This window comes from Erigeron canadensis, chromosome 5 (assembly GCF_010389155.1).
Source record: "Erigeron canadensis isolate Cc75 chromosome 5, C_canadensis_v1, whole genome shotgun sequence".
NCBI classification, from domain to species: domain Eukaryota; kingdom Viridiplantae; phylum Streptophyta; class Magnoliopsida; order Asterales; family Asteraceae; genus Erigeron; species Erigeron canadensis.
This window is the reverse complement of record NC_057765.1, coordinates 17658555-17670627: the sequence shown is the minus strand read 5'-3', so window position 1 is coordinate 17670627 and position 12073 is coordinate 17658555. Positions and strand designations below refer to the sequence as shown.

Below are 12073 nucleotides of genomic sequence, written 5' to 3'. Positions count from 1 at the left end.
CAAACAAAGTATGAATTGTCAAATTTTCCAAAGTCTGCTTGTTGGTTCAGCTGAGTTCCATACACTTGCCACTCTTCTTCAAGATTCTTGATGAACTTGATATTCAGTTCCATGTTTGTCCTTTTTACATCATTTTTCCTCAGTTCATTGATGATATTGCAAAATCTGATGTAGACATCATTGAGAGGTTCTCCTTTTTCTGTTTGAAGGTTTCAGACATGCTCAGAACAGTTGACAGCCTTATAGTGTTAGAAATCAGAACCTTCACTCGCTGCCCTAAACCTGAAAAATCAAAAGTATGTGAGCTAGAGGTAGAACCTCCGGTAGGAAAAAAGAAACCCTAATTCTCTCTCCCTGCATGGCAATTTTGAAACCCTTCTGTCCTCTCAATTTTCTGCCCTAAATTTGTGATTCTATTACTGATTATGGTAGTCGATCGTGATCATTGTATCTCTTTTGGTGATCTGATCATATTCGATTTATTGTTTTTAGTGTAGATTTTCACGTTTTTTAGGCTTTTCTTTTTCCGTTTCTTATTCACTAAAACACTAATTTAGTTTCTTCTTTCTTCCTGATTTCGTACCTGGTCTGTAATCGCTGCTGCCTCGTGTAGTTTAGCTAGATTAGCTCGGACCTGTTAAGGGATTAAGGCGACTGATTGACAAACTAGGGTTTCTTAGGGGGGGTTTTTTTCGCTTTGTTTGTTCTTCATTGAGTCTACAGTTTTTTGTCAAATCTGGTTACTATCGGCTGCATGAGTTTATTTTGAGTATGGAGAGATCGAATGCTTCAGGTAATCCACCGGGGGTTGCCTCTAAAGTGAAAAGTATTGATAGGAAACCAAGAGTTCCTATTCGTTCTATTCTCAAAAACCCTAGTAAGGGTTCCAAGGATGGAAAAATTGTTGCGGCTCCTAGCGTCAAAAATAACGAATCTCCAAGGAGTGGCCAACCAAGTACTACAAAAGTTAATGTTAATCCGACTTTTGAATGCAACCAGAGTGATGTGGATGATGATGTAGCTGGTCGTGGACAATTTCCCGCCGGGAGCTTTTCTACTACTAAGGATCAGCTTAATGATAATCTAAAAGACGGAGCTGGGTTTTTTTCTTGCGGATCTGGTAGGGAAGATACATCCACTCCCATGGATAAACAAGATATCAAACAGGACTCTAATCCTAAGAATTCAACACCAGCTGTTGAATTGGATGAATATGGGTACCCTCTTAATGATAGTAATGCACCAAGGGCTAATACTGATGCGCATATGAATAATGGTGATCAAGGAACAAATGCCAATGCGACAAATGCTACTGATGAAGGAGTCAAACCATCATATGCTGCAAATGTACAAGTTAATTCTGATAATAAGAAAGTTAACTTTAGATTACTTGAGTCTAAAGAAGTTATCGATAATGTGGATGTTGTTATACCTAGAGAATCAGTGAAACAGGTTCAAAGTTGATATGAGAATGTATTGTATGGTTATTTTCTGGGTGATCGTTTAGCCTATCCAGTGGTTGAGTATTTTGCAAGGAAATCATGGGCGAAATATGGGATTAGTAAAATTATTATGAACGCAAATGGGTTTTTCTTCTTCAAGTTCTCAACTAGGGAAGGCATGGAAAAACTTTTGTCAGAAGGGCCTTGGCTAATAAGAAATACACCGATTTTCCTCAATAAATGGTCTCCTAATGTTATTTTGAAAAAGAAAGATATAAAAAAGGTGTCCGTTTGGGTGAAATTATATGATGTTCCTCTAGTAGCTTATTCTGATGATGGTTTTAGCTTATTAGCTTCGAAACTGGGTGTACCAAAGATGTTAGATAGCTATACTGCTGCGATGTGTGTTCAGAATCATGGGGGCGTAGTAGCTATGCTCGTGCTCTTATTGAATTAGATGCTGAAAAAGAGCTGAAAAGTCAGCTACGAGTTGCGATTTCCGTTTTGGAGGGTGAGGGTTTTACAACAGTGTCTATCAAGGTGGAATATGAATGGAACCCCCCTAGGTGCCCAATTTATTGTGTTATTGGACATAAAAATGAAACTTGTCCTAAACAGGTCCGTAATGTAATAAAATTAACAGGCAAAACTGATGAGGATGGTTTCAATGAGGTGAATCGGAAAAAGAAGAAACCGGTCTTTCCAAAGCCAAACTTCGAGTATAGACGGGTTGTTAAATCAAAGGATCAATCGAATGTCGCTAGTACATCTTCTACAACAGAAACTAATGCAAATGTTAAACTTAGTAATTCCTTTAGTGCTTTGGTTGATGAAGATCGAATGAAAGGAGGTGGATTTGATCCTTTAACTGATTATGGTACTGAACCAAGTGAACCATTGATCCAGGAAGTTAGTGAGAATGAAAAGGATGAAATATTAAAGGCAAAGAAAGTTGCGGATGCTTAGAAATCTACTGATATGGATGATAACGCTGATTCGGAGGTGGATGAATGTATTACTATAGCGGATAATGAGACTGCAGGTTTCATGACATCGGGTACTATCCCAAAGGATACTTCTATAGGGGCAAGCACTCCTGCTAATAAGGTATCCAATGGGTAGCATAGCTTCCTGGAATATAATGGGGTTGAACCACCTTTGAAACAAAAAGAGGTTCAACAGGTTGTGCGGGAAAACCAGCTTAATGTTTGTGCAATTCTTGAGTCACATATGGATGTGTCTCATCTTTTTAAGGTCTGTAAGAAGATTTGTAGATCATGGGACTGGATTTCTAACGGAGGTGTTTGTAGTAAAGGTACACGTATCATTCTTGGCTGGAATTCTGATACAGTAGATATTATGCTGCCATCTCAAACGGACCAAGTGATGCATGTTCAGGTAGTTTTCAAAGTCGATCAAAAAGCCTTCTTTTGTTCGTTTGTGTATGCGGATAATTACTATAAAAATAGAAGGGTGCTTTGGCAGAATTTGTGTTATCATAAGAATTTTGTTAAGGATCGACCTTGAAGTATTCTTGGAGACTTCAACTCTGCTTTAGAGCTTGAAGACAGCTTTTTGGGTACCTCCACTTTTAGTATTGGTATGAGGGATTTCAGGGAATGCATTAACAGTTTGGAAATGTTTGATATTAATAGTTCGGGGCTGCATTATACTTGGAATCAAAAGCCAAAAAAGGGAGTTGGTATCATTAAAGAGAGTGATCGGGTTATGGGAAATACTCAATTTACTGATTGTTTTCCATCTGCATGTGCTATTTTTCAACCTTATAGAGTTTCTGATCATTCTCCTTGTGTTTTGAAGTTACCTAATATTGCTCGAGGTAGGAAACCCCCGTTTAAGTTTGCAAATTTTTTGACAACTAAAGCTGAATTTCAGGGGATTGTTGAAAAGGCTTGGGGTACTGATATTGATGGGTTTAATCAGTTCAGAGTAGTAAAGAAGTTAAAACATTTAAAGACTCCTTTTCGTAATCTCTTATTTAAGCAAGGTACTTGCATAAGAGAGTGGAGGGGTTGTGAGCTAAACTTTATGCCATTCAGAAATCTATTGATCTAGAGCCTACTAGTGCTAGTTTGCGAGAAGTGGAAAGTGCCTATCTTAAAAGATTCCAAGAAGCTGTCTTAGATGAAGAACAATTCCTTAAGCAAAAATCTAAGGTAGATTGGTTGGCGACAGGTGATGCTAATACTTCTTTTTTTCATAATACTCTTAAATGCAGAAACCACAAAAGTCGTATTGTTGTGATCAAAGATGTTCAGGGTGTTTTACATGAAGGTGACAACGTCTCTAAGGCTCTAGTTCAACACTATGAGACATTTTTAGGTAAAGAAGGAGATGTATCGTTACAACCTGCACCTGATTTATTTATTAGTGTGCTAGATGGACAAACAATTCTCAATATGATCCGTGATGTGTCTGATGAAGAAATCAAGGATGCTATGTTTTCTATAAGTGATATCAAAGCCCCGGGGCTTGATGGTTTTACCTCTGCTTTCTTCAAGAAATCAAGGTCGACTGTAGGGAAGGAGGTTACTTTGGCAATCCACAATTTCTTCAAGAAAGGTAAGTTTGCTCAAGGAGCTTAACCATACTATTCTTGCTCTCATCCCCAAAGTTACAAATCCCTCTAGTATTACTGATTTTCGACCAATATCTTGTTGTAATGTGTTACTTAAATGCATTAACAAGATTATTGCAAATAGAATCAAGGAGGGTTTGGATGAGGTGGTTAGTGTTAATCAGTCAGCCTTTGTTCCGGGTAGAAAGATTTCTGATAATGTTCCGCTCACCCAAGAAATTATGCATAACTATCATAGAAAGAAGGGACCTCCAAGATGTGCTTTTAAGGTGGATATTCAGAAGGCTTATGATACAGTTGATTGGGGTTTTTTACGAGCTGTTATGTATGGTTTTGGTTTCCATCCGGTTTTAATTAATTGGGTGATGGTATATGTTTCCTCCACGACTTTTTCATTAAGTATTAATGGTCGTCTGCATGGTTTTTTCAAGGGAAGGAGGGGACTTCGCCAAGGTGATCCTATTTCTCCTTATCTTTTTACTCTTGTCATGGAGGTGTTAACTCTTATTCTTCAACACTCTATTCGGTTGGATTCTTCGTTTAGATTCCATAACAGGTGTGTCAAGCAGAAAGTTATCAATTTATGTTTTGCAGATGATCTGTTTCTTTTTGCTAGGCGAGATATTAACTCAGCTAAATTGATCCTGGGGGCCCTTGATTCTTTTAAAAAGATGACAGGTTTAATTCCGAGCACTCAGAAAAGCACAGTTTTCTTCTATAATGTGCCTGATTTGGTTAAAAATTTGATTTTGAATATCATGCCTTTTGAAGAAGGTACACTCCCTGTTCGATTGTAAAGTTTTGATTGAAAGAATGGAGAAAAGAATTATGGACTGGAGGAATAAGTTCCTTTCATTTGCTGGAAGAGTACAACTTATTATGTCTTTTTTGTCCTCCATGTATATATTTTGGTCGTCTGTGTTCATCCTTCCTTCTAGAATCATGGCTGATTTGGAAAAGACTATGCGTGGGTTCCTTTGGTGTCAAGGTCCTATGCAAACAGGTAAGGCTAAGGTTTCTTGGAAAGCATTATGTGTGCCAAAATACGAAGGAGGATTAGGATTGAGGAAAGTATCTGAAATGAATAAAGCTTTAATGACCTCGCATGCTTGGAGTATTGTCTCTCATAGAAAATCACTTTGGGTTGATTGGATTTATGATCACAAGCTAAGAGGAAGAAGTTTTTGGGATATACCTAGTCGATCAACAGACAGTTGGAGCTGGAGAAAAATTCTATCCTTAAGACCCATTATCCGTAATTTTATATGGACAAATCTAGGGAATGGACAAGATACATCAGCTTGGTATGATACTTGGAGTAATATTGGACCCTTATCAAATGTTTTTCGGCCGCATGATATACGAAGGGCAGGATTTTCACTTCAAGCAAAAGTAGCCGATATTAATAGGAATGGGGAATGGATTTGGCCAGTTGATTGGCTAGATTCTTTTCCCATTCTATCTAACATTCCGACTTTAGTTTTGCAGGTACACAAAAATGATGAGCTGGTCACGGTGGATAATCAAATTTTTTAGGTTGCCTAGGAAGATAAGCCTTTTTCTTCTTCCGTGGTTTGGGACACAACTAGGAGTCGAGAACAACCTGTTGATTGGGTGAAGGCTGTATGGTTTCCACAATGTGTACCAGGACATGCCTTCAATCTATGGCTGATTATACGTAGGAAACTACTCACTCAGGACCGAATCCTATAGTGGTCACCAGCTAGAAGGAAGAATATGAACATGATGTGTTGCTCACTTTGCAAGGCTGATTTTGATTCGCACACACATCTGTTTTTCGATTGTTCTTACTCTTCACAGGTTTGGGATGCGGTTAAAAGTGATGCAAACATGCCATCTACCTCAGGTTCTTGGAATAATATCACAGCTTGGTTGATTGCACTAGCTAAATCACGCTCTATAATTCATGTTATTAGTAGGCTAGTTGTTGCAGCCACTGCTTACTTTATTTGGCAGGAGAGAAACAATAGGATGTTTGCTAATCATGCTCGGCCACCCGATATATTAGACAATCTTATCAAAGATACCGTCCGTTCAAGATTATGGAGATTGAAGTTTAAAAAGACAGCTCGAGTAGTTTCCATACTTGATTCTTAGAAGATTGGGGGTGACTACCTGTTTATGAATGGCAAGTTAATCTAGTATACTTTTCGTATTTTGTCTATGTCTAAATGTCATTGTACTTAGAATAGGCGTGTTTTAGCTTGTATAAGTGTTTCGTCCCTTGTGTTTCTTGTGGACATATATAGGGCATGTCCTATGTATGAACTAGTATGATACATTAGTCGTACTACTTGTTTTGTAATGTTTTTGGATGATATAAATGTTAACGGGGACAACCCCATTTACCAAAAACATCAGAACCTTCCATTTGTTTCTCAACCTCATCCTAAATCTCCTTTCCAGTCTCATATGAGTCTACATTGCAATATATATCATCTGGGAGTGCTTGATAGAGATAAGCAATAGACATTTGATCACCTTCAACACGATTTTTCTGCTCAGCATTCCAACTTTCTTCTGGAAGTGGTTCATTGTTCACAGGGTTCTTGGGAATTTCAGGACCTTCTTTTAAAGATTTTCTGATGTTCTTGGCATTCTTTTGGCGATCAATCCAATTCAGAAATCTTTTCTTCCATCTAAACAATACTGGAGGTCTTCCATCTGAACCAAGAGCCAGAGCCTCTCTTGCAGCCATAGAAAAAGATTTGAAAACAAAACAAAAAATTTAAGTTTTGAAACTGGATTTCCGAAGAATGCCGAGCTTAGACTTCGGCAAATAGAAGAAGTAGAAGAAGTTGTCTTTAACACAAGTTAGTTGTGAAGGATGTCGAGCAAATATCTCGGTATATAGACTAAGTGTTTTGATTAGTACCAAGGTTGTACTTCGGCAACTAGTATAATCACTAACAGATCACCAACACTTAACCAAATTTCTCAACTTTACTTGTTTGCCGAGATAATATCTATGCAAACTGAACAATTTCTTCCAACACTTAACCAAGAAATCCAAGATGTATAATCTCAATTATTTGCCGAGTTAACAACTCTGCAAATAAAGCAATATCTCCACTCTTTGTTTTATGCTTAAATTTGTCGAACCATAAGCTCTGCAAATAGAAAAAATCAAGATCAACAACCTCTGCAAACACCAGATTTCACATGACAACAAAATAGTCGAATTTCAGTCGGCTTCTTCGTCTAGCAACCCTTCAAATGCCGAGCTAATTGTAAATCTCCATTTTCTTCTTCAATACTGGAAATTAAAACTCCAAATTTGTACCAAAATGTTCAGAATCGAAGTGCAAACAAATCCTTTTTTTTGGGTAAAGGGGAGTTTAACCCCGATGACTTTATATTAATTACCCAAAAACATTACAATACAAGTAGTATGAAGAGTTCATAATAGTTCATACATGAGACATGCCTCATATATGTGAACAATGGAAAACAAGAACTACATAACCAATGCAACAAGCCTAGCTATACATAAACATGAAGAAAATACAACTAGACAAAAAAAGAAGATAGAAAACTAGCTAGCCTCCATCTTGGAATTGAAACTCTCCCATAATATTCCAAGCTTCAAGTGTGTAAGACACCCAAGCTGTCTTCTTGAACTTCAAATTCCATAATCGTGCCCCCACCGTGTCTTTTATAACTTTAACCAAATTGGCAAAAGGACGAGCATGATTCTTGAAAAGTCTATTGTTTCTCTCCTGCCATACATAATACGCAGTCGCAGCAACCACATCCCGACCCAAGACACTAGAAATAGATCTGGATTTAGCTTTAGATAGAAGATATGATACTATAGAGTCCCAATCTGATGGAATATGCTGCATATTAACAGACCTTTTAACCTCACCCCAGACTCTATCAGCATATTTACACATAAAGAATAGATGTCCATGCGAATCATAATCTGATACACATAAGCTACAACACATCATATTCATCGTTTTCCTCCTAGCAGGACTCCATTGCAAAATTTTGTCCTGTGTTAAGAGTTTCTCACGCATAATAAGCCACAGATTAAACGCATGCCTGGGGATACATTGAGGAAACCATACAATATTCACCCACCCCACATGATTTTCCTTTAATCTGATTGAATCCCAAACTGTTGTAGCTGAGAATGGCACTATCTCATCATCATTCTTCCAGATAAGCTCATCACGGTTTAAAGTAAGATGAATAGGAGGGTAATTAAGAAGATTAGGATATTTATCCAACCATACCTGTGGCCATAACCAGCTCCCGTTTCTATTAATATCCGCAATAGTAGACGTTAAATAGAAGCCCCCTCTTCTAATATCACTTGGTTGAATAAAATCAGAAAGAGGACCCATATCATACCACTGCAACCATTACCTAGCTTCTTCCATACAAATTTACGAACAAAATGCCTTAGCTGAAGAAGTTTACGCCAACCCCAACTTACTGATCCTCTAATAGGGACATCCCAAAAATTCTGTCCCCTAAGATGATAATCATGAATCCAATCCACCCAAAGTGATTTCCTTCTATCCATAATACTCCAAATATGTGATAACATCAGAGCATTATTCATATCCACAATTCTTCTAATGCCCAACCCCCCTTCATATTTAAGAACACAAACCGATTTCCAAGAGACTTTGCCTTTCCATTCTGCATGGGACCTTGGCACCACAAAAAACCCCGCATGGTTTTCTCAAGATCTTTAATAACTTGCCCAAGTAGAATAAAGACAGACGCCCAATAATATGCATAGAAGAAAGCACATAAATAATCAACTGCAAACCCACCTGCAAACGAAAGATATTTGTTTTTCCAGTCCGGTATCTTCTTCTCCATCCGTTCTACAAGAATTTTACAATCCTTATATAGCAATCGAGATGATAATAAAGGAACCCCCAAATATCTAACCGACAGTTTTCCTTCCTCAAAAGGTAAAATCGAAGAATGGAAGATTTTACCGATTGAGGCACATGATAGAAAAAAGCTGTGCTTTTCTGAACACTAGGAACTAATCCAAACATTCTCTTGAAAGAATCCAAGGAGCGCATAATAAGGCTTGCAGATTTGACATCCCCCCTGGAAAACAAGAAAAGATCATCTGCAAAACAAAGATTAATTAGCTTCTGCTTCTCACATCTGTTATGAAATCGAAATGATGGTTCCAATTGAGTGGCATGTTGTAAGATAAGTGTCAACACTTCCATAACCAAGGTGAATAGATATGGTGAAATCGGATCTCCCTGTCTAAGTCCCCTTTTCCCTTTGAAGTAGCCATGAACCTGTCCATTGATACTAATAGAGAAGGACATGGAAGACACACAAGTCATGATCGGATGAAATCCAAAGCCCTTAAGAGTAAGAGGCAAAAATTCCCAATCCACTGTATCATAAGCTTTCTGGATATCTACTTTGAATGCACATCTAGGAGGACCAGATTGATTAATACTATGTAATATTTCTTGAGTTAATAAAATATTATCAGAGATCCTCCTATCAGAGACAAACGCCGATTGATTAATACTAACAACAGTCTTCAAACCATCCTTAATACGATCAGCCAGTATCTTACTGATACACTTGTAGAGTACATTACAACACGAAATAGGCCTATAATCAGTAATTGAAGATGGCGTTAATACCTTTGGCACAAGAGCAATAATAGTATGATTCAGGTCTTTCAACAGTTTACCCTTATTGAAGAAGTCGTGAATAGCCAACTAAACATCCTTTCCAACAATGGACCATGACTTCTTAAAGAAAGCTGATGTAAACCCATCCAGACCAGGCGCTTTGCACTTACCAATAGAGAACATAGCCGCTTTTATCTCATCATCAGTAACCTTACGGATCATGTTAAGGGCAGCCTGATCCTTTATAGTAGAGAAAAGTTCATGTGAAGGCAATAAATCCATTCAGACTCTGGAAGACATGCTCAGAGCATGTGTGATCGACTTTGGCAATGGATGGGATAAGCACTTACCCCTAGCAGAATTTTCATACAACAATAGTTACCATACTAGTATTAAAACTGCCCTGTTTGAGGCACTTTATGGGAGAAAGTGTCGATCGCCTATGTGTTGGGCTGAAATAGGAGATAGTCAAATCACCAGGCCCGAAATTATACATGAAACCACTGAGAAGATTGTTCAAATCCAAGAAAGGTTGAAAGCGGCAAGAGACCGCCAGAAAAGCTATGCTGACATTAGGAGAAAACCATTGGAATTCCAAGTTGGTGACAAAGTCATGTTAAAAGTATCACCATGGAATGGGGTGATACGTTTTAGCAAACGAGGAAAGCTAAATCCCAGATACATCGGACCGTTTGAAATTATCGAAAGAATTGGCCCCGTAGCATACAAGTTGAAGTTGCCACAAGAACTTAGTGGTGTTCACAACACTTTTCATGTATCTAACTTGTAGAAATGTCTAGCTAATGAGAACCTTGTTATTCCTCTAGAAGAACTCCAATTGGATAACCAATTGCATTTTATTGAAGAACCTATGGAGATAATAGACCGAGATATCAAGAGGCTGAAACAAAGTCGCATCCCAATAGTTAAAGTTCGGTGGAACTCTAGGCGAGGTCCAGAATTTACATGGGAACGTGAAGATCAAATGAAACAGAAGTATCCTCATCTTTTCTCAACTCCTCCAAAGACCACAGCATAACTTTCGGGACGAAAGTTCATTTAATGGGTAGATACCGTAGCAACCGCCAAATTTCCAGGTCAACATTTAATATAAAAATCATTTAGTAAATTATATTGAATTGTGATTTGCAATTTCTCATGTTTATATATATAAATATATATGTGTATATGCCTTTCAATTAAAAACGAAAGATCATTATTTTTCTCTTGTTATCCAAATCGGCCAAATGGCCTTAACCATAGTACTATACTCACAAAATGGTATAAAATAAGGGAATTTTCTCTAATATGATATCCAAATAAAGAAACTAGTCAAGAAACTTTTATGACTATATACAAGGTTCTATCTAGTTTAATACAAATACTTACTCTCATCTCTTACCTCACTATATTTGTAAACTAGTGGTACATAAAACAACAACTCCTCAATTACTTGGATAAGAAACGAGATGGAGAAAAGAAAGAATATACACTTTTGACTAGTTTACAACCAAGCTTCTCAATCCTTGAAGATATAGATTCTTCCATTTTTATGTAACTATCTAACCCTCATGAGGGAACAAGGGTGTTAAGACAAAAGACATTATGAGTAATAGACAAATTACAACTATCTAGCTATTAATCGGTTATGAGTAACCATCTCATTCTAGTATAACTTCAAGTATGTCATCCTTAGTTAAGACAAAGAGAAAACCATTTTGATGAAAATATATTCTACTATCTACTCCTATAGTTGCAAGTACTAACACTAAATACTATCAAGCCAAATAAGAGAGAACAAATGAATGGGACAAAAATCTTTCTTTCCATACCATCAACCCATCGTAAATGAAGAGACGAAACCTTCAAATTGGAAGACCTCTAACATTGCTTCCTTCTACTTTGAATACTAGGTTTCTCTATTTAGTGTACCTCATAAGTTGTAGGTGACATATAGGAGGAATGTAATTAATGATTGGGAACAAAAACTACTTGACAAAACTCTCTTACACTCCTGATTGATCATCTCTTCTCTCCATCAACACATCTCTATTTCATCTATAAATAGTCTTGTTCATTTAGCCAAACCTTTTGCACCAATATATCATCTATTCCTTGGAACACATTTAAACAAGTTTATAATTCTATCTTCTTACTAGTTTGAGATCAGAATAACCACATCCCAAAAACACTATTAAATCATCATCACTATGGCCATAATAATTAGTTAATATAATGTTGCTGCTCTTGGTCGCGTAGTTGCGGTTTCGAGTTGGAGTCTAGAGGTTTAATAGCACTAAAATTATGTAAGTAAACTCATGCTCTGTATCCTTCAAATTCTCGCATGTTCTTAGTGTGTTTTTAAACTCGAACCTCTT

At 37.3% G+C, this 12073-nt stretch overlaps 3 protein-coding genes across 3 annotated transcripts; 2 read left to right on the top strand and 1 right to left on the bottom strand.

Annotated features, from left to right (window-relative positions):
- Nucleotides 1-4983: 4983 nt before the first annotated feature.
- LOC122601272 lies at nt 4984-6159 on the top strand. Its single transcript, XM_043774037.1, has 2 exons — nt 4984-5529; nt 5863-6159. The coding sequence occupies exons 1-2, from the start codon at nt 4984-4986 to the stop codon at nt 6157-6159; spliced, it is 843 nt and encodes a 280-aa protein (XP_043629972.1).
- Nucleotides 6160-7601: 1442 nt separating this feature from the next.
- LOC122601271 lies at nt 7602-9977 on the bottom strand. The gene is made up of 5 exons (XM_043774036.1): nt 9789-9977; nt 9024-9704; nt 8687-8925; nt 8507-8588; nt 7602-8423 (listed from the first exon to the last, which is right to left on the bottom strand). The coding sequence occupies exons 1-5, from the start codon at nt 9975-9977 to the stop codon at nt 7602-7604; spliced, it is 2013 nt and encodes a 670-aa protein (XP_043629971.1).
- Nucleotides 9978-9993: 16 nt separating this feature from the next.
- On the top strand, nt 9994-10734 carry LOC122601270. Its single transcript, XM_043774034.1, has 2 exons — nt 9994-10335; nt 10486-10734. Exons 1-2 carry the CDS (start codon nt 9994-9996, stop codon nt 10732-10734), a joined length of 591 nt encoding a protein of 196 aa, XP_043629969.1.
- The last annotated feature ends 1339 nt before the right edge of the window (nt 10735-12073 follow it).

Excerpts from the sequence above, each read along its gene's own strand:
- LOC122601270 (XM_043774034.1), top strand. The coding sequence starts at position 9,994 with ATGCTCAGAGCATGTGTGATCGACTTTGGCAATGGATGGGATAAGCAC. Across the intron at positions 10,336-10,485 it reads AAGTATCACCATGGAATGGG|AAATGTCTAGCTAATGAGAA; the intron begins GTGATACGTTTT and ends TCTAACTTGTAG.
- LOC122601271 (XM_043774036.1), bottom strand. The coding sequence starts at position 9,977 with ATGGATTTATTGCCTTCACATGAACTTTTCTCTACTATAAAGGATCAG. Across the intron at positions 8,926-9,023 it reads TCTATCATGTGCCTCAATCG|GATTGTAAAATTCTTGTAGA; the intron begins GTAAAATCTTCC and ends TTGCTATATAAG. Across the intron at positions 8,424-8,506 it reads ATGTCCCTATTAGAGGATCA|TGGTATGATATGGGTCCTCT; the intron begins GTAAGTTGGGGT and ends TAATGGTTGCAG.
- LOC122601272 (XM_043774037.1), top strand. The coding sequence starts at position 4,984 with ATGGCTGATTTGGAAAAGACTATGCGTGGGTTCCTTTGGTGTCAAGGT. Across the intron at positions 5,530-5,862 it reads TTCCGACTTTAGTTTTGCAG|GTTTGGGATGCGGTTAAAAG; the intron begins GTACACAAAAAT and ends TACTCTTCACAG.